Consider the following 22514-nt stretch of genomic DNA (forward strand, 5'->3'; position numbering starts at 1 on the left):
TTCAGGCATTCTTTGGTTATTCTCCCTCCCTTCATTTCTGTGAGCTTTTTGTAATATTAGACTTTTTTTTTTTTTGTCTGGAGACTTGATATAGACTATTATAGCAAAGATTGTAAGCATCTGTGATAAACAGGTTTTTAAATCTCATAGTTGTCATCAGTCCAGCGTTTTAGAAAGGCATATGGAATTCTTTCCCTAAATTAAACAACTGAACAATTTGTGAGAGACCAGAGGAAAAAGTGAAGAAGTTGTATTAAAATTCTTGCCCGCTTTCCTCTACACTCTCAGAAAATTTTTGTTTACTGATGATTATGCTTTTTAAAACTAAAGAAAACAACAGGTTTAGAACAGAACTATTTGGTTCATGGATAAGCCATAGTGACAAGTTATTGCAGATGATGGGCTGCAGAAAGCATGTTGTGTATATAAATACATGGAAGTTGTATGGCATTTCTGCAGATATTTCTCTGTAGAGTTACTGTTTAAAAAGAAAAAGCTTTGGAAATTAGTGTGCTTTTTCAGCTGGGAGAGTACTTTGCATTTAAAGTAAGTAGTGTGTTTAAATTTAGTAATTTCATGCACAGTTTGTAAGCCTGTGCCAAAATATGAACAGTGGGGAACTCAACAGGTATTTTAGGTTTGTTAATTTTGTTTTTAACATGCAATAGGTTCTTTTGAGTTGAGTAAATATTTTCTTCATACTATAATAGTCTGATCTTTCCTAGATTTCACTGTGTATTACTGAAAATGATCATTTAGAAACAAACTACTTCATAGCATGTATGAGCAGGCATTTGCTATTGCTGTTTGTTTATTATTATAAGCTTCTGCACAAAGACTTTCTTGACTTGTGTTCTACAGTGGTAGTGAAAGGGCTTCTGCCACAGCCTTGATCAAAAACCTGATCCCTGTATAGGAAGGAAGGAGGAAGGGAAAGGAGCTTATTCCTATAAAACCAAAGTAAGCAACAACTACAATTGGGAAAGTGTATTCCAGTAACCCCAAGTAAGTTATTTATTCAGGGCGAGTGTCTGTGAACTCAAGATGTATCTTAATTCACTGAATTGCCTTGCCAAGATAATTATCCATTTCTTCAGCTCGGAGTTGTCTGAAATAGTTGTCTTTGAAGGTGTGATCATGCCCATTGGCAGTCCACAGGACATGAGTAACTGTGGCTAATTCCAAAAAGGAAAATAATGAAGAAAAAGGGCTTGAGAGAAGATATATTTGGTGTTCTACGGGGAAGATGTGACTAAAATGACATTTTTCCTTAACCCACAGTTGCCTCGGACCCCACCCTGCAGTTCCTGTTTGAGCTGCAGGAATATCTAGATATCTATTTCAAATTCAGCCATCATCGTCTTGTGGCCTTTCTGTTTATAGGTCAAGTCTTTTGTGGCCAAAACTTCCACTAGGAAGCTCAAGATATTTCATGAGAAATATGAGTGGAATCGTTGTTTTCACTGTTTTCTTTATTGCTTTATTAGCTTTAGTCGTTGTTTTAAGGATCTACGTTTATGCTTTAAAATCTGTTATTGTGCTAATTAATTCACGTGTGACATTTAAAAATAGGACAAAGCATCTTGTTCTGCAGAGTTCTGGTGCTTCAGTCGATAAGCACAGAGGTGAAATGGGTTTGTTCATTTCAGAGATGCAGCAAGTGATGTTTTAATGATCTTGCACACTAATCTCCAGGAACTTTATAGCTTCCTCTGAACAAGTTCAGCAGTAACCTGTGCTAAACATCAATCAGATTTAAAACCCAATTATTTCCTAGAAGAAAAGAGACAGTATTGTTTTCCAGTAAGTGGTGCTGTAATTTGTTTGCTTAGTATAATTAATCTTCAAATGAGCAAAGCAACCTACATACATCTTAAAACCCTGAAAGGCCAATGCTCTCTGGAGGTGGGAAGGACAGTGCACAAGGTGCAGATCTGGTAATTGCCAATCACACTCCCGATTACATAAGTTCTTCCTTCCTAAAAATAGAGGCTTCTGTTATTTTCACAAGCACTATTTACACCCTCTTGCAGCAAGTGATGCCTCCTTAAAACTCACAGCATTTTGTCCTGGCAGTCAAAATAGACCTTTTGAATGTAAAGAGATGAAACATGCATTCAAATCTGAAGGCAGATGTGAATGTACATGTATGTGCACTGGCATTTTTAAGAACAGGCACAATTATCCCTGTCCTGTGAGAGATGGTCTGGGTCAACCTTTAAAAGACAGAATGAAACACTACATTTTGCTTATGTGAAGTTCTTTGAGATGAGCAGTATAGTTACATATGATTTTGGTTTTGATCACATAAACACCTAAACAGCAGTTTATATTTAGGAGACAAAAACTCACCACTGTGCTTGATTGTATTAAGATTAAAAAAAAACTTAATCATGGAAGACATGCTGGAATACAGTGACGATAGTAGTATGTAGTTCTAAGCAAAGTCATTTATCTTAACATGTTTGGATGAAAAAAATCAATGTTTTCTGCATCTCCACGTCAATATGTTGTAATGATTTTTCCCCACTGTTAGGGCAGCTTCATTATTTCAGTGGAAGTTATATACACCAGCAAAGTAGCATCTCTGATAATCAGATTACATCTAGAGTCTTCCTAACTTGATAAAATTTTCCCCTCTATTGTCATTCATACACGTATAATACAAAATAAAGCTTCTTCAGTGCTCAGATTTTAATAATCCTGTTCTTAATTAAATATAAATCTGGCTAAAACATATTCTTCTACATCAAAGTCTTGTCATAAAAACATTTTGAATATAAACCTTCAATACTCAGTAGAGCGATACACTATATATATATTCACAAATGCACTTTTTTCTGTTAGTAGCAAGCATTTTGTTCACTATTTGCACAACTCCACAGTCGTATGTTTCATACAATGACTACTAAATCAGACTTCTGATTGCTCATTACTGTCAGGGATGACAGACGTTAAGGCAGCCTGACAGAAGCGATGTAACGTTGACATTTTTGTTTTCTGTTCAATGTACAGTCGCAGTTTGTCTCTGAAGGTTTCCCCTAGAAAACTGTAAATTAAGGGGTTCAGACAGCTGTTAGAAAAAGCTGCCAGGTTCACAATGTGTCCTGTTAAAGGATAATCGTGTCTGAAGGATGGGCTGTTGGAAGAGACGGGCTCGTTTTTCTTCTGCAGAAGTTGGACGCTAATGAAGACGTTTTCAGGTAACCAGCAGATAAAGAAAACCAAGACCACAACAAAAATCATGCGAAGAGCCTTTTGCCGCCGCAGACGAAGACTCCTGTGCTTGTGTGCTTTGATAAGGACTCGGACAATTAACGAGTAACAGAGACCGATGATCACAAAGGGGATAATGAACCCCAAGGTTATTTCTAACCACTGGATTTCTTTTACATCTGCAAAACAAAAATAGACCTCTCCGGTGTGCTGCAAGTGCACAGCTGTGAACGGGACCAGAGCTGCAGAAATGGACGCCATCCATATGAGCCCACAGCTCAGTCTAGCGTGCTGCATAGTGCGGAATATGTTGGACCTCATTACTTTTGCCAGGGCTAGGTATCTGTCAAAACTCATCCATGTCAGAAAGAAAATGCTGCTATACATGTTGATCTGAAGGAACAAAGACATAAAGGTGCAAATGATAGTGATGTCGTAATACTTTTCGTCAAGGTTAAACACCTCAATGAGAGAATCGGCGACTAGAATGAGGTCGGCCACCGCCAGGTTTATGAAGTAAAGGTCTGGGATAGTCATTTTTTCCCTAAAGCTTATGTTGACAACCAGTATCAGAATGTTTCCTACGAAACCGATGGGAAAAAGAAATATTGTGTAAAGACATGATAAGAAAAGACCAATAACATATTGTTGGTGTTCCGATTTATCTGCTAATCTAGAGGATAAGCTTTCATTACACAAATGGGATCCATTCAGGTTAAAAGCTGTGCTGTTACATATAACAGGTGATATTGAGGCAGAATAAGTTTCCATGGTTAAAATGTCTATAGGAAAGATATTAGCAATGACAGTTTGGTGTCAGTACCGAAAAATCAGATTTTTGGTTGTTTTCAACTAAACTTCTAGTAAGCATTTTTGATTAGAGTTGAAAAAGATGCAGTTTTGTATGGAAAATTAAAATTCTTTAGAAGTCAGATTAATTAGACTTAAAACTGACCAAAATATAACACTACAAATAGTAAATGTCTTAATTTGTTTTACAGGATGCTATATACATTGTAAATGAGAGAATTTACAGTTCTTGTGTGCCTTAAGATCATGTAGGAATCTTTTTACCATGATGGTACTTGTATCTCTTTATATAAAAGTTTTCATCAACAGTGTTTCTTCATGCAAGTTGGAAGGCAGTAGAATTTTAGCTCCATTTGTTTTCTTTTAATAATCAAGGAACATCCTTGGACCTGCAATTTGCAAATGGAAAAGAATTAATCTCATATTCCAGCACTGTACCATGTGCTATGTGCTTCTTCTAACTTAACATCACAGCTGAGGTTGTAGGAAACGTCATGTTTTAATATATATGCAAAGGTTCAATTAAAAGAATTTAAATTTGTTCTGGATGATAATATATTGTGAGGGCAGATCTGTTAAAATGGTGTGTACCCTTCAGGTGTTCAGCATTAGAAAATGCAGGAATACAGAGAAATCAGTGAGTTTAGCCTAATAAAGAAAACCGGTATTTTTAATATATATATATATATAGATAGATATGTATGTATTTTATCATCATGTAAGGCTATTAAATAGCAAAGTCTGTGGCTGAGAAAGCAACAGAGATAAAAAGTTGTTGGTTCCTGCTGCTTCCAGTGGGAAGGGAAGGCAAATTTTAGAAATGAAGGTAATACAAGCAGTGTATTGATTTACACCAGCATTATTATACTCAATTTGCTTTTCGTTGTGATTTATTATGTTTCACTGACTTCCGGGTAGGAATGGAAAATACCAGTTATCGGATTTGTTTACTCATAAATGTTGAATGTTATGGACTTGAAGCATTGCTAGAAGTTTATTTAAAGGAAAAAACAACCAAACAAATAAAACAGCAAGAAAATGAAAAAAACAGGGTATTTTGTGTTAAATTTCAAATATTTTGAACTGCTTTAATCTTTGTCTTCCTATCAAACCCTTGATTTTATTTACAGTAAAGCATAGTAAAAAAATCGTTTGCTAGTAAAATTCATGCATATTTCCACATTTTAATGACTTAAATTCTGCCAATCTACAGTCTGGGGGAGAAAAAAGGAGCAGACCACTAATGGAGTAGGAGCATTAGAATGTTTTTAGTCAGAAATATAGCTCTGAGTTTGCTTAAATGTATTCAAATTACCAGAAGTAGCTACAGATACTTAAATAAATAACATGAGTTCCAGAGCTTTTATTTCTCAGTGAAACAGGCGTAAGTACCCAGTACTTGCTGCTGTGTTTTGAATCGTTTTAACAGCGTAAATCTTTACGCTTAAATATCCGTATGACTTTACACTTATTAGAAGAAGGTTCGCTGCTTGTTTCAGGCAGCTGTGGAAGTCAGACATAAACTGTTGTCCTTTACGTAAGGTCCTTCAATTTGTGAACAAGGCAGTGAAACTGCTTTAAATACAATAAAAGATAAGTTAGCAGCCTACGAAATTGATTTTAAAAGGTCGGTCTGTGGTCAGATTTTAATTACATCTGAAAGGCTGCCAAAAGCCGAGTAATTACAAGCATTACAGGTAACTAGGTACGGTAAAACACTTTATTTTACCTTAATTCCATTTCTCCAGAGCTGATTTTCCTCCAGACAGCAGCAGGCTGGTCCTTGCTGGGTACACACATCAAGGATGTTCCAACTCCCACTGTTGTCTCGGTAAAAACTTGCCTTTAGGTGTGCAGAGCTGCAGTAGATGCCACCTGTTGATGATTCAGCATTAAAAAGAAAATCATATAAAAGTCTATCCTGCTTTAGAACATCTTAAATAAAGGAGAGTTTACAACAGCAAAATGCAGATCTTGCTGCATGTCCTTGCCAATAAAACAAGCTTTATAGATTCCCAGGGTTCTTCTAATTTGTGTGCAGTTGAAGTGCTGCTGAACAGCCTTATAAGGCTGGAATTAACCCTGTTTCTGCTGGTTTCTTTTTTACTAGAACTACTCAAGTGTCTTTTCTCTCATATTTGTCAGTTTTATTTTGCCTAACGTTCATTGCACCCTTCTTTCTGCCTCTGGCATTTTTCACAGTTATATAGTCCATTCAAAGCTATAGCTCAGCTGATCAATAATTAAGAGGTTCTGATCAATAATTAAAAGATTTAGTTGCAAATTTTAATGAAGCACATTTTATATAGATATAAACCACTAATTACTGTTATGCATGGTGTTTTTAAAAGCCTCTGGACAATCTAGAGGGGAATATTTGATTGAGAGACCTCAAGCAGCTCAGAAGGGTCGTTTGCTAAACTGACAAGATAAATTTCAGTTTTCCTACCTTCAAGCTGATCCCGTTTTGCCTGTTTGTATTTAAATTTTCAGGTATACTATTGTCATCCTCTTACTTCTTGGAATTGCTCAGCTCAGAATCCCATGGATAAAATACTTCTTTTACAGAGAATGCGGAGCCTCAGTTTTGCGTAAAACCACCAGTGCTGCAGGTGGAGTTTTGCATCTCATCTGTAGGGGGGAAAAAACCCCACTTGCCATTTCCAGTAACACCACCTACTGGTGGCCAGGATTCTCAGAATGGAAAGAAAGCTAATCCTTTCTCACAAAAGAAGTATTTTATTTGTGGCAGTTGTTTTCTGTGATTATATTGATCTCATACCTGCATCGTCAAGTGCCATCAGTGCTTGTGCTGTGCATTGATGCAGCATCTGCTCCTACTGGAATAAGTGAATGGGATCTCAACATTTAGGACTTCAAGAAGACAATGTGGCAGTTTCAGAAGTGTGGAGTAAGCAATTACCATGTCATTATAATCCATGTATGACACCAGTTGCAGTGGTCAAATATTTTTAGATTACAAAAGATCTCATCTGTAGAAAAGTGAAGCAAAAGTTCTTTAAACGAATGGCTTTGGGAGTAGAACCACTCTGCCTTCATTGAGGCAAATATATTATTTGCTGATTTTTTTTGTAACACGCTGTGCATAGGAGCAGAGGATTTTGGCAGTGTTACTTAAGAAGTTTTTTAAGATGTTCTTGCACGATGGCTCCTCATAAATAGTTTGGGAATCAATTATGATTTAGATCAAAAGAATGTTTGCACAAATTAGTGTTGGTAAAAATTTTCTGAACAGAAGATTTCCACTGTGTGGAATGGCTTTATGGAGTGTTTTTCTACTGGGTGATAAGGACAGAGACTAAAGTGTTTTGCTTTGAGAAGTGTACAAATATGATGATGTTATGGGACTGGAATAATTGTAATGTAAAAATCTTGTGATACCAGCTTTGAAGGTCTTAATTTTTTGCTGTCATAAAAAAACAGGATTAAAAAGAGTCTTTATTGTTGTTTGTTGATCATGTGGTTTTGCTGTACTTAGTTCTGTCCTTCAGAGCTTCCACTGATCTTGTAAGGGCCAGAAGGATTTTTTACTTTACTTAATGTGTAATATTCGCTTCTGGGTATTGGTTGGTTGTAATTATGGGGGCCTGGATTTGATAGTCAGCTGGTCTGTCTGTCCTTGCTTTTCTAGCTTTGAATATCAGCTGATTTGTTATGAAAATGTATAGTTCTGAGCGCTAATTTTCTTGTTTGAAGTCATGGTAAGAAATATGTTACTTTGCCATACTTCCAGAATTGTTAGGAAATTCTCTTTCAAAAGGCTCACAAAGAAGTTGTTTTCTGTGCTAGTGGAACTATGAAGCACAAAAGGCAGAATCTAGTATTATGTATATTGTGTTATTATATTGTAACTATTGAGTTCTCTGGTTTACTAAGTATTTTATGAGATGATCATGTGAATCCTCTGAATCCTGTTTCCTTAAACAATGACAGCATTGTCAGGCTCTTGTTTATGCAGTCAAATTATTGTTACTGATTAATCTATCTTAATTTCACTGATTAATCTATCTTAATCCCACTAATTTTAGCAGCTGCTGAACATTGTACCCCTGCTCTTTCCCTGTCGGTGGCAGCTATTCCATGGGACTTTACAGTGAGTGCCTTAATGATCCATAGTCACAGCTGTGACAGTATTGAGTCTCAAAGTTCCACCTGTTGTACCTTACTGTGATTGTTCCTCAGAACATGCATGAAAGCAGCTGGGGCAGTAGCATTTTTATTATGTCAGACTTCAATAATCCAGCATTCAGAATCCTCCTAGCAGTTTATTTTTAAATACAAGTAGTAGTCAACTTGTAAAACACTGTCTATATCTCAATAAATATGTCTAACACCCCAGAGTCTTTCAGGAGCAGTAGTGTAATAGTCTGTGATGTACTTACTAGCACCAGGAGGCAGAATGTGGGGTATATTAGAAGATACTCTGTGTAATTTAGCAGACTTCAACATATGTGCCTGCTATTGTGCTGCTAAAAGGTGGCAGCTGAGGAGGAAGAAAGTGGGAGGTGTGAGTGTGGGAGAGAACAACGTCAAGAGGTCTGGTGCATCACAGCACTGCATGGCAGCCTCTCCAGCTGGATAAGCAGGATAAGCCCTGTAGGATGCAAGAGCTTTTGGATTCTGTCAGAAGTCTGGAAGTGCTTTGGGTATGAAGCTGTCGACTCCTGGAGAAATGAGATCAGGGCCAGGGAGTCTAAAGCTGAAAAAAAATAAGGTACTGTATTGCATGGAAGTGGAAGGAAGTATAAATTGAAATCACGTTGGAATGTTTGCAGTGTAGTATAACCATCTGCAGAAGAAACAAGATTTGTTTAAGAATATCTACTATCTCCAGGGGAAATACAGATGCTGTTATAGTCTTCATGACGTTTTGCAAGTACACTGATGTCCAAATTCCCTCTCATCTTTTTCAACCACTGAATGACATCAGCATCCATTACCCAAACCCCTGAAGGGTTTCTTTCAAATGCAGACCAAAGTTTTGGAATGAAACAATTATTACCAGTACAGAAGTAAAAGATTCTGCTTTGAATTTTTCCAGTATATCCCTGCATTAATTTTGACAGTCTGCCTATAAAAATATATGCTCTATTTCCTCTGGAACATACTGTTCAAATCTAGGTGAAGCCTGGAAGAAGTGAGAGTTCAACAAAGCTGTTGCTAGCATAAGGGAAAAAAGATCTCTCAGAGCAAGGAGATTTTGTTTTGTTCTTAAAAATACTCTTAGATTTATTAATTCATTTTTAATTATTGCTTTTAATCTTTGCCACAGCTGCTCTTTTCTCCCTCATATGAAACTATTTTAGAACAGGGCTGTTTGCTCTTATATTCCAACTGAATGTGAGATTTTCTCTAGGATTATATGTTCATTGTCGTTAACTTTAATATAAGCTCTGAGTAGCTTTATCAAGAATGTTTCTATGAAAACATTTCCGTATTGCTAAAAGTTATATTCATAACTATTTGAGTTATTGTTCTGCATTTTTCAACCCCTCCTCTCCTGTTTACCTTTGTTTTCTCATATTCAGTTCAAAGTCTTTTGATTGTACATAGAGATTTCTCTATGTCAATATAACCAGCCATCCAGAAAATACTCTGATTTTTTACACGACAGTAGTCAAGGACAGGGAAGAGGCCAGAGTACATGACTCGAATCTCACAGATGGCAGCCAGGAGCTTTACCCAGGAACACACAGACTTACACACGGTAGTTCACTCTGACAGGACATACTCGCTCTCAAATCCTAGATCTGACAGTAGTTTACAGTTTTTATTTCTCTCTGAGACCTTTGGTTATGCTTCTGCTCTAGCTGTGTACCTTGCTGAGAGTATCATGAAGCATCCTGCTATCCATGCTTGATTTTCCACCCATGCTTAACCTTCTGGCTCCTTCCAGGTGTGTTACTGCGATTCACTCACCTTTAGACCACTTTCCAGGTCCCAGCCAGTTACTGACCAGGTTTTCTTTTAGGCACCTTTCACAGTAACTCAGGACTCAGAAACAATACAGTATTTATTCTTTCATCCTCAAATATAAAAGATATAGAAGCTGTAAGTAAAGTAGAATTATTTGTCCATAATTCCAATGCTAGAAAATAGACCTCTGATCCACAGCACAACTGAAACTATGACACTCTGAGGGATAAACAGCTTGCATCTCCTGACATGCTCCTTCACTCAGTCTGTTCAGCTTTTCCACTGATGTACAGCTGTTACAACTCATCTCTTCAAACTTCTTTCCGTAGGGCTGATCTTTGGTCCATGTTGTTTAATTTCCCTCTTCTCAGGTGCAAAGCAAAACCTCTGATGCCATCAGAGAATTCCTTTCACAAGTATGGAATTGGCTCTTGTATTCCAAGAGATGATTCTTATCTACGTACTTCCTTTCTGACCACGTTCTATAATGATCTGTTTATATGTAGAGTTTTTTAATTATCCATCTGTTCATGCTGGCAGCAGAGCAAAATTGAACAGGAAAACAGACTGACACAATGCAATGCAGACATCTTACCAGTTGACTTTTACATCTTGCAGAAATGTTGGTCCTTACAGACATAGTGAAACTTCATGTTGCCCTTTATTTGCATGTGATATAGTCATGGTCTACACATTTCAGGACTTGGGTGACTAAGACTAGATCTGTATCTCTAGATACTAAATCTATATTCTGTATTATTATTGAACAAATGTCCTTTATTCTTCCATTTCTGCATTTGGCTGTAGTTTTGTGGAAGATGTTCAGTCGATCAGTTCCTGCTTTTCTCTCTTAGGCAGCTCGTGCTGATCTGCACCAGCTCCCCACGCAAATCTGGACCCCCTCAGGAAGACCTTTCAAAGGATACAACTGCAAAAAAACCTGTCAGTTCCCTTAGCACCTGAGTGTCACACAAAGGAACAGATTAAAGCATAAAAATGAGTTTTCTCAAAACTCTTCAGGTTGCTTGAGCCGTCCTCATCACAGCACTGTATTTTTATAACTCTGTGATCTCAGCTGACATCATTATCCAAGATCTAGTACAATTTTGTGCTTTTCCTGTTTCCGTTCTCTCCACCTCTATGAGAGGAAAAGCTGAAACCAAAGCCAAATGTGTAAGGTGGCTCCTGGCCAGTTTTGGTGACAGTAACAATGTGCTCAGTGCGAGCTTTGCACTTACATTTCAGCTGCATTAGCTACTAATTCTGCACGGCCACATCTCACCTCCTGTACCACAGCTGTTTAATTCTGATTCAGATTCTTTCCCCTTCTTGCACCATTGACCCATCCACTCTCATCTACACCTACAACGCTTCCGTCTTTTCTCCAGCAGAGCTTTGATTTCATTTAGGAAATGGGGCTCTGCTTTTGTTTGCCCTCTTAAAAACACACCTCAGTTACACTGTTCTGGACTGGCATTTCTCTGGTTTTTATTTAGTGTGTTTTTGAATGTGACTCTTCCAACGCATGCGACTTCACCCTTCTGAATGAACTCATCAGGAATGGCTTAAATCAATAATTTCCCTAAGTCTAAATGCAGAGTGGAAGCTGAGAGGACATTAACAAAAAGCTTTCATTCTTGCACAGAGTTTTAATTAGCCATCCTGTTGATCTTTTCAGTTCAGTGCCTCACAAAGGACCTGAAGCTTTCCTTTATGGACCAGTGTTTCCATTAATTTGATTTTTTTTTCTTTTATTTTTTCTTTTTTTTTTTTGGCACAAGAAGTCAGACAAAAACTTTACCACTGCTGCTACTTGGATTTACCAGTGTTACAAAAATAGTTTGTAGTTTAAGAAGTCAAAAGAGGAAGCATACCTGAGAGAATGCTTTGGCTGAGGATTTTTACTTTTGTTCAGAGTTGCTTTCTGCCATGGTTTTGTTTGCAGCTCTGCTGGGGCATTGATATTATTGCAGAAGCACAGCTCTATGGCAGCAGTACCCATCTTCCTACTTGGCTTTGAAGTAACACTTGCAGAAAATAGACCATTTTAATATATATGTGTATATATACATTAAAAAAACCCCAAACAACCCCAGACCCTACATGTTCTCTCAAAGATCACTATAAATACTAGAATTAAAGACCTCTTTTTTTTCCAGTACTGCTAGCTGTAAGATAGGCCAAGTTTGGCTTCTAAAGAAGGAACAATCACCCTTTTTTAAAGAAGTGAAAAACCAAACCAAAACCCACAAACAAGCTGAAAAGTAAAGTGGCTTGACAGCTGTTCAGAACAGTACTACTGACACCCGCTTTCGTGGGGCGCGTTTGTTTCTGGTATTTCGAGGTGATTGTTGGCACTGGTTTTCCTTCGGCAGTTCTGCATGACGTTGAGTATTTCAGCCTTGCACGGCTTGTGAAAACAAAGTATAAATACCAAGCTAGCACAGCTCTCACAGAACAACACTATTTCTGCAATATTCATCACAAGCTCGTTCTTCGTGGTTCCCGTGCTCTTCTGTAATTTCAGTGATGTCCTGAAGAGAAGCATGAGGTTGTAAAACAGGCGGCACGTGAACGTTGTTACGCTGATCACGTACACGGCGGGGTAAGTGCGGATGTGCTGTTGTAGGGCTGGAGCTTCAGCAGGTGCTGCTTTAGCCACGAGAACAGTAAAACAGAGCATCTGAAGAAACAAGGGGATTCCAAACCCAAATGTGAATTTAATGATCTCGTATTCAGGCCGTGCAAACAGTGGATCTAACTGGCAGTCTGTTTCCAGGTGATAGTTGTCAGTGCCAACCAGCACTGCCTCAGTCAGGGACAAACAGAAGGTGTATGTGAGCACAATTCCAGCGCACAGGATGGGTCTTTGGGTGGCTTTGCACAGAGCAGTCCGTGGTGGAAACCTCTTGAGTAACAGTATGAGAAGCGTCAAAATGAAAACATACTGAGAGTTGAAGTAACTGAAGTTGAAAAAAAATGACAGTACGTTACAGGTGAGCTGGGTTGCTGTTAAATAGTCAGGTCTAGTAATGACAGTGAACGATAAAAAAATCATTATAATAGTGCTGATGGTGAAGAGTAGAAGAAGCAAGTCCAAGTTTTCCATGACTTTGTGCTGCACATAATTTTTTATGAAAACAATCAAAATACATATGCCAGCTACTAATCCTGTGGGCACAAAAAGGGCGATGTAGCAGTGCATAAGTCTGGATATGATGTTTTGAGAAGCTATGATGTCTTGGATTTCTTCTGGGGTGGTGAAAGCCGGGTTCTTACTTGGGTAGCTGATCCATGTCATGTTGTGAGAAGTCATCCTTCCTTCTGCTTTCCTGTTCAAAGGAGTTGAAAACTGAAATGGAAAAGGAAGGTGAAACAGTTTTTAAAGTACAATTTTTATGTCTAATTTGTGCATTATATATATTATGTGCAGTCAGGGGTATGAACCAGTTGCTCACAATAAATGCAGTCATTTTTTGGTGGGTTTTACCTTATCCTAATTTCAAGCTAACTTGCATAATATTTTTAGCCAGAGAAATCACCTTTTTATTTCTGGTGTAGGTTCTGCTCCTACCACTCCCCGCTTTTCCTCTCTTGATGTAGCCAGGGCTTTTGCTGCAGCTCAGCCTTGTACATGGCAGCCAGGATCCAGCGCACCGATGTCGCCTGTGGAATATATGGGAGTTGGCTGTTTGGGTGAGGAAGGAATTGGCTCTGGGATTAGGTGGAGCTGCTTTTCCTCAGCATCTTGCCAAAAAAGGCCAAGGCAGTGCACAGGGCAACTCCAGCGTGTGGGCAGCAGCTACAACCACAAAAAGCTTCACTGTCCTGTTGCAAGGCGGGGAATTTTGGACAATTTGAACCCAGCTGCCAGTGGGGGCTCACTGAGGAAAATGCAAAGATAATCACAATATGAGGCACGAGCCACATTCCTTCCTTTGTTTTAGTTTTTCTTCCTTTCTGTTCTGAAATAAAGCCTTTCATAACTGCAGTCTGTACTGAGCAGCCCATATAAAATTAATGTGAGTGTTTAAGAACAGTTATGAACAAACTGCTTTTATACTAAAACATATTTGTACATTAATAATGCTATCATTTCTTAGATGTAGCTGTGGCATAAAACTGCAAAAGTAATGCTTTTCTGCATGCTCAACTTGGAGAAAACAATTACTGGTGCATTACAAACCTATTGATAAAAGTTTTTGCAAGGAATATTTTTTACAGCTGTATTATAAATTCCTGAAAATAGGGAATTTTAAGCGTAATATCAATAGGCTGTTAGCTGTAATGACTCTGTGATATGTTGATATAATGATTCTGCTACTGTATAAATGTTTGGAGGCTCCTTTTTTTTTAAGCCAAAAAGCTTTTATAGGAACATAATATGTACTTCTGAAAAACTGAGTGTAATGGATATGGATATGTACATTTTACAGGCCATCTAAAGGCATAATTAACTCAATTTCTGAAAGAAAATTTCTATGCATCTTATACTGATTGATGCAGAAAATAGCATTTTTTTTTTTAATAGCAAAGAATATTTTTAAACACAAGATAATGGACTCACTCTTTCTAATGAATTTGGAATGTCCAATTAAGGATGCTTCTCAGTACTGGAAAGAGTTAAACATATATTTACAGTGCAGAGTGTTTTCTGGGGTAAAAAAAAATCTTTATTCACAAAGATTTCAATTTTGTCTTAGAGTTTGGTGTTTTTACTTTGTTCTGTTGTACATAAAGCAGGTCTGAACAAGTAGGCAAAGACAGGATGGTGGTGTTCTCCTTATAGAAAGTTCTATACAGTCATACTAGTAAGAAGTGATTTATTTAGTTGTACATAATGCCTTTTCCATAAAGGGATTCTAGTGATGTTAACTCTTAAAGTGAAAGTAACTTTAAATTGGTAAAAATTCATAAAGATGCATTAATGTTTTTAAGCAGTGCTCATTATAGATAAGTCAGTGTCTTAATACTATTTGACAGTTAATTTATGGTTGTTACCTCTGACACTACTTCACATTTCTGATATTTCTAATCTCTCCTCAAAATTGGAATTCTAATACTGGTTTTAATTAGAAAAGTTGACTTATCAAAGTGACTTTGATTAAATGTGTATATAATCTTATATAATTATAATTTCATTTATAGAAAACCATGGAGTTATGTTTTGATTCAGCAGTGTTCTTTGTCCTCTTTTAAAGACAGAGTTTCTTCCTTTCTAGAAAAGGTTATTTTCTGAGAGATTCCACTACAGGAAGGATTGATTCACCCAGGGAAGATTTTTTTTGTATTACAGGTACACTCACAGAAAGGGAAAAGTTGGCTGGTCAGACTCTGTTTATGTTCTGACCTCTGAGCTGGACCTACACCACGTAGGAATGAACTGATGGGCAAAATTGGTGGAAGTCTCTGAAGCAAGTCAAGAGTTAATATAATTTTGAACCTTAAAAATAGTTTGTTAAATATGAACAGAACAATCATAAGAAAAATGGTACATTGTGGCCACTTGAGCATCTGAGAAAGTTTGTTGTTATCACTCCACCCTGTAGCTTCAAGGTTAAGAAATATTTTCATTTTGAGGTGTTTCGTGGGAGCCTACAGTGCCACCTTCTAATCCCATCAGGCCTTTTGCAGGGCTGAACATGAGATTTCAGTGCTGGCACTGTGAACGTCTCCATGGTCTTCTCAACAACCATGGGCCAAATAACTGTGCTCATCCTCCTTGCAGAGAATCTCAGAATAACTCAGCAACATTCAACTTTTCTGGTAACATAATTGCAAAGGAAACAAAGGATGTAGTTTGTGGTTTCACAGGAAATCATATATGGCCCTACATCAAATTACAGGCAAAACAAGATGACAGAACTTGGTTAAATTTGCTCAGGACCTGGCCTTGGTACATGAGACTGGGTTCCAAATTTGACCATAGAAAGGTATTTTTAATTTTATTTGGCTCCTCTTTGGGTGTTTGAGACAAAGTAAGGAATATTAAACTTAATGCAGCATATTCCAATAGTTGCAACTTGTTGTGTAAGCAAGTGCATCATCTTTGTTTCTCTTCCTGTACCCACCACTTTGCACATTGTGTTATTTTAATGATGGACCAACACAGCACTAAGGAGAGGCTGACAAGTGTTTCGGCCTCATTTGTCATAGGTGTCAAGATGAAAGCCTGAAACAGTTTCAGTTGTAACCACAGACCATTATTTAACATAGTTGTTAAATAATAGCAATGATGTTACTCTTCCTTTCGCCTGAACATTGTTATTCTAACATAGAGCTGTGTCTTTTAACTGCGCTAAAGCAAATGTATGCTTAGAATAACAACGGAATGAAGGAGCTCACAACTTCTGCTGGAGTAATGTGAAGATGTTTCCAAATTTTTAGACTTTTGATAATACTAATTTAATTTAAAATAGAAATATATGTTCCAAGGGGGCAGCAGAGGGGTGGCTTATTTTTCCTGTGATTTTTTTTTTTTTTTTCAGAATCTTCATACAACTGACCATGTTTTTTGTCAAAGTATTTTGAGTTTCCATCATATAAAAATGACGAATTTATTATGTCATTTTCCTCTGCTCTGAGAAAATCTGGTATTCCTTCAGTTCTTGTCTGGTTCTTGGATTTACTGCAAGGACCTTTTTTTTCCCCCCCCCCAAATGCATGTAATGTTTATGCTTGGCAGGGGGGCCTTGTCCTTTACTTTTTTACTGGAATCTGTCAGCTTAGAGTGCAATCACCTCATGACCTGACTTAATATTTTTTTTTTCTCCTCATAACTTGCTGTAACATAAAGTGGCTTTGTTATTTCTATTTTCTCACTGGTAACTGAGAGTAATAATCAGTGTGTCATAGCTACATACAGTGAAGCTATGGTGGAAGCCAGGCGTATTCCTGTTTCTCCTAAGATTAATTGGTGAGGGGAATCTGCAATATGCTACTTGCATTGTCTTTCTCTGGGTTATCATGCTGCAGTATTTTGTCCCTTCACCTCAGCTCCTCCCCTCCCCCAGTTTAATTGGCCATCATTCATATGTTATGAATCCTTCCATAACTTTATATGGCCTCACTTTTGTTTTTGGGGTTTCTTTCCTCCTAATATCCCTGTTTCACCACTATAATTTAGCAGTTAAATATATTTGACTTTTACTTCCTGAAGCACAGTGAATACATTCCCCACCACTTCCAACAGATGGGGCTGAGCAGTGAGTACAGTGTTCAGAAAGCAGTTTAAAAATAGCAAGTTGTGAAAGGACTTTCAGTATCGAGAGGACCCAGTCCTGAAGACTTCAGTGGTTTTGGGCTCCTCATCCCCACTTTGATGTTTAACTTGCAAATGGAGAGCTTGGTTTCAAGGAAACTTGTGTTTATTTAAAGTCCAGAAAGAAGAACTCCTAAAGCAAGGAGTTTCTCCCTGGCAGGCAGAACTCTTCCTCTCTAAAAGGTTTGGCAGGGCAGTCTTTCTGCGTTCTGTCACCAGCATTTAGAAGGAAAATATTCTTTCATCCAGTCATAAAGCAATACACAAAATGTTCCTTGTGGAACTCTGCTCTTGGTGGGCATGTCCTCCATCGACTCGCAAGAACACTGCACGTAATGTGGGGGGTGAATTGGTCCTTTCTGTTTGCACTGCATCTGCACAGTTAAAAGGGGGGGGGGCATCTTGCATAAGAGTTTGAAATGTGGAATTCTGTATTCATCTGTCTTGTAAAGTCACTATTCCTACACTTGGGCAAGTATTTGAACTTGTAAAGATTTAAGAAATCCTACCCTTAGCTTGCAAAAAATTACCGGTTCCTGAGAAACCAAAAGCTTTTAGTTTTGCTTTTCTAGAATATAAGCTAATCAACAGTAACATAAACATAGTTTCCGAGAAGCATTGCTCACGTGTTTCCTGTTGTATACAATTTCTGTAGTATGGTGTCGGGCAATGTCCATCCTTTAAAAGACTGGCTTTAGGTAATGGCTGGAGTCTTTTTTTGTCCAGACCTCTGGGCAGTATTTCATCATCCAGCTCCCATCGGTTCAACAGGAGTTAAGTACTTACTGGAAAACAGTCTTCACATTTTCTCTATTTAATGCCCAGCTTCATTATAAATTTCAGCTCTATTAAACATATCAGCCTTCTGAGGATGTTTCCCAGATACAGTACTTTACTTTGTGTGGTTCAAATGTTGTTAAAGAAGGGGAAACTAAAAGCTTTAAATTACAACCTTAGCTTCACAATTTGAGCTTCTTGTGATGAATAAAACATTGCATATTCAAAGTAATATAAAGCACTTACCTTTTCAAGAAAATGCTCCGCAGATACAACAGGCTGAGACTTTCACTGTAAAATGCCAGATGAAATATAATTGTTGTTTGGAGCTTATAACCCTTTTTATTTCTGTAGAAAGCAGAGTGTATATATTAGAATAACTGCTTTAGCTGCCGTACATCACGATGAAAAATCCAGGCGCTTGCTGACTAAAATAACATTCAGTTCTGTAAAAAGGAAACAGGAACTTGGTTGAAGTCATTCAAACCATACACGTTGCATGTTTAGCAAACCTATGGTTTCATCATGTGACTTTAAAGTTCAAATTTTCCTCTGCACTGAGATGTTTTAGAACAGAAAAGTAGTGTTTGTCCCTGCCATTTCTAAGTGTGTGAGGCCATCCAGTGGATTTTATTTTCCTGTTCCTGAAGTGATCCCACACACACTGACCAGCCTTTGCAGCTGCATTTTTTTCCGGTGCGCTGGTTGAAGTGCTTGAGGTCTAGAAAATGAAAAGCCTGTTGAATAAATACCATGCAAGGCCCTTTGCTTAACATGACAAAAACTTGATACAAAGCAGGGCATGTCAAAAATATTAACAACCCTTCTTAAAAATAGGTGTCCTTCTATTTTGCCATGGCTTGGAACATTCCCAGTATTGTATACGTGCTAGAAATTATTTTTCCAGATGCTCTGCAGTGACCATGAGGTGTTAAAAGACAGGATTTTGAGCCTGGAGGATGTTTTGGGTCTGGCTCAGCATCAGTTGTCTTAGTGACTGTTGAATAGTGTTCTTAAAACCTCAGATATAAATGGGCAAGAAAGGGTTGGCTCATGATTTTTTTAGTGCATACAACCTGTCTGGGGTGCCTTGGCAGCATCACGTTTTCTCATATCAGCACATGGGGAAGAACATTTTTATTGTCGCCTTTTAGTGACCTGCAGTGGCTTTCAGGGATTGAGAAGATAATTTGTGAGCAGCATTTGATCAGCACTCTCTGTTTTCATGGATTCCTACTTGTTGCACTTTAACAAGCCTTACTGAAATACACCTGGAAACTGCCAAAGCACTTCAAAGAAATGAAATGAGACAAAGTATACAAGTCTAGATTTCAAAATGGGAGTTGTGGGATACCTGGAGAAAATATTTCAGCACTTGGTCTAAATTTCCACCTGAAAGTCAGCACTGCAGCTCCAGATACTTTTTGAAACTAGAGACAGAGTAGATGGGGGTTTGGATGGCTCAGAGACAGTTTTCAGGTTGAAGGTTCGCATTCTTTGTAAAGCAACTGTGCTCCAGAGCAGCTCTTCAGTAGGTCAGAGACTCTGTGATTTCCAATGAACTTAACACACACTATTCAGAAGACTTCAATTCCCACAGGCACTTTGGTTTTGATCATTTTAATGTAGCAGTTTGTTGGACTAGGTGGGTTGTTTATTGTTTCCCTTTTATTTAGTAGTTCCTCCAAGCTGTTACAGATAAACTTGGTTAAAGCTGGCAGCGTAGTAACCATTTGTATAAACCATTTCCTTTTGAGATGTACCCTAATCCAGGTTCATTCTGTTGATATTCGTTTCTCATAGTTAAGAATGGTGAAGAAAAAAATATGCATGGTAATCACGTGCAAATGAGCTGATTCTTTCCTTTTTCTGTTGATTTTCCATGAAAGACGCAAATTTGAAGTGTCACCTTATTCTTCCTAGGACAGCACACCGAACTATGTGAGCATAGTCAAAGGATTGTTTTTGAAATTACAGAAAAATTTCTGAAGGGTTCTGGTCATCACCTTAACCTTTCAGCTTCCAGAATGGATCAGCTGTGCACTTGAGGCAGCGCTGAACAGCTGAAGCATCTGTTTGTTGCTGTACTTCCCACTGAAGTGATTTGATTGATATCCTGGGCTGTGCTGGGGGCAGGGGGGAACTAAAATTGTTTCTCGGCTGAGGGTCACCAGCAAACCACTGGAGTTTGTACCTTTTTGAAGTTGCATTGGGTGGGTGTGCACAGGGATATCTGGCTGTGCACTTTGTGGTTATTAATAAAATCAAATCAAATCAATGACTGCACCAGACGTTTAAGGAATATTCACAATGGTTTAAGTGACTCTGAGTTAATTAGCAGTGGATGAGCAGGGAGTTACCCCGGTGCAGATAAGCCCTGTCACAGCAGTGTTAAGACCACATTTCCTGTTATTCAGTAACCTCCCTTCTGACAATGCAAGAGGTGGTAAAGCCGAACTCCAAGGAAGCTTGTCCTCTAATGATTAAATTATATAAATAGAACCGGAAGAGCAAAAAGGGAGAAGCTATTTCTTATGCCTCCTGTCTTTAAAAAGAAAAAGTAATCAAAGAGAAAGCTCCCATCTTCATAATTGGGCTCATATTTACAAACATTAGTTCCTACTTTGGCTGCAACATGTATTAAGCCTCATTATTCAGTGGTGTTTAGGGGGCAAGAACATGTTTCCTGCTTGGAATCTGGAGCAAGCAGCACGATACAATTCCAGAATGCAGGCACAGATTCAGAGAATCACACATCAGAAAACACCCATTTTGCAGGTGGAGAAACTTGGCTACTGAGAAATTTATTCCAAGCTGATGGAATAAATTGAAAGCCAGGGGAGAAACAGAGGTTAGAAAATGAAAGTTGCTGATGCTTTATTGTTTTTAGACCTTGATTATTCCCATCTCTGTAGCTGCAATTTTGCCTTATCTAAAGAAAGAAACAAAACTTGGAGGTATCTTAAGAGCTCCCAGGTGAGTTTTTGGCAGCAGCTCCTGAGCTATTACTGTCACAGTTAATGCATTACTGAAAGAAAAGCAAAATATTGCTGTTGTGTGCCCAACTGCATCTTTCCTTAGAAAAAAAGCAATAAACTAGTTTACTTAATTTGCCTAAATGATCACAGGGTACAAGTCATATGAGAACAGTGGCAAACAGACTTGTGTTCAGTTCTATAGAGGTTTCATAAAACGGCAAAAAACGGTGGTTAGGTGACTGTGTTTGGGTTGATGCACAATGCTGCTATTTTCATTAGTGATTTGTGGATTTATGATTTCTTGGTGAAATTTCTTAGCATGTATTAGTTTGCTTGCTCTCAGTGGAAAAAGGCTGATGTCTGATAATGATGTTCCGGATAGGGTGGAGGCAGGAAAGGTGGAAGTTGCAGAAGTGAAATAGTTGTGAGATGCTGTGCCAATATTTAGGGATGGGCTGATAACACACACGATTCCCCTCAGTGTGCTGTGGTGGGCAAAACTCTGGTTTATTTTTTTAACATACCTTAGCTGTTTATATGGCAAAATAAATATATCCAATACTGAGTGACAGATGTTGTTATGAAGAAAGCAGATATGAACCTTTTTTTTTTTTTTTTACCAAACACTGATAATTTGTTGATTGATAATTAATTGACCTATGTTACTGATGTGTTTAGCAGAGGACAGACAGGAACAGTGAGTTTAATTTGAAGTGAGGGCTCTTCCTCTCATATCTATGCGTGCCAGATGAGAGAAACCTCTCTGTCTTTTCTAACACACTTCAGTACTTCTGGCCTGGGAGGTGCTGAAATCATGGAGATTTCAGGCTTTTCATTCTCTGGCTTCAAGCAGATCCATCCTGTAAAGTTCTATGGAGATGGTGATCCTGTCCTGCCTTCCTTCTGAAACGTTGTGATCTGTTGTTCAGCAAAGGGCCAGAACAATGAAATGTCCAGAAATTAATGAATTGAATTGAAATGAAATGGAATTTAATTGAAATGAAATGAGATTCAATGAAATGAAATTAAAGTCAAACACCTACACCTGGAACACATCTGGGATGTACCTGGAGCACACCTGGAACACAGAGGAAACACACCTGGAACACACCTGAAACACACCCAGAAACCACCCGGAGCAAACACACACACACGCGCGTGTTCAAACACACCTGGACCTGGAACACGCCCAGAACATGCCTGGAACACACCTGGAAAATACCCTGAACACGTTTCCAAGCGTGTTCAAACACATCTGGAAGGAAAACATGCCTGGAACACACCTACAACACACCTTGAACAAACCTGAAACGCATTTGGAAACCACCTGGAACATGTTTCTAGGCTTGTTGAAACACACGTGGACCTGGAACATGGCTGGAACAAGCCTGGAACACACCTGGAATGTAAATGAAATTTCAAGGAAATTAAGTTAAATGAATAATGAAGTAAAATGAAATGAAATGAAATGAAATTAAATTTGTGTCCTTGATTAAAACACTGTGGAACATCAGGCCTTTGACATTAAAAAGGAC

The 22514-nt window shown here is 38.1% G+C and overlaps 1 protein-coding gene across 1 annotated transcript; it reads right to left on the reverse strand.

Moving 5' to 3' along the window:
• Nucleotides 1-1454: 1454 nt before the first annotated feature.
• GPER1 (G protein-coupled estrogen receptor 1) lies at nucleotides 1455-22514 on the reverse strand. Its single transcript, XM_050317429.1, has 5 exons — nucleotides 22274-22514; nucleotides 18248-18447; nucleotides 9967-13315; nucleotides 5756-5901; nucleotides 1455-4415 (listed from the first exon to the last, which is right to left on the reverse strand). Exon 5 carries the CDS (start codon nucleotides 3985-3987, stop codon nucleotides 2914-2916), a length of 1074 nt encoding a protein of 357 aa, XP_050173386.1. The 5' UTR covers nucleotides 3988-4415; nucleotides 5756-5901; nucleotides 9967-13315; nucleotides 18248-18447; nucleotides 22274-22514; the 3' UTR covers nucleotides 1455-2913.

The sequence above is a fragment of the Myiozetetes cayanensis genome, unplaced genomic scaffold (assembly GCF_022539395.1).
Source record: "Myiozetetes cayanensis isolate MyiCay16 unplaced genomic scaffold, myiCay2020 scf20-37, whole genome shotgun sequence".
Taxonomy (NCBI): Eukaryota; Metazoa; Chordata; class Aves; order Passeriformes; family Tyrannidae; genus Myiozetetes; species Myiozetetes cayanensis.

What these genes read in the sequence shown, in the direction of transcription:
- GPER1 (XM_050317429.1), bottom strand. Translation starts at nt 3,987, where the DNA reads ATGGAAACTTATTCTGCCTCAATATCACCTGTTATATGTAACAGCACA.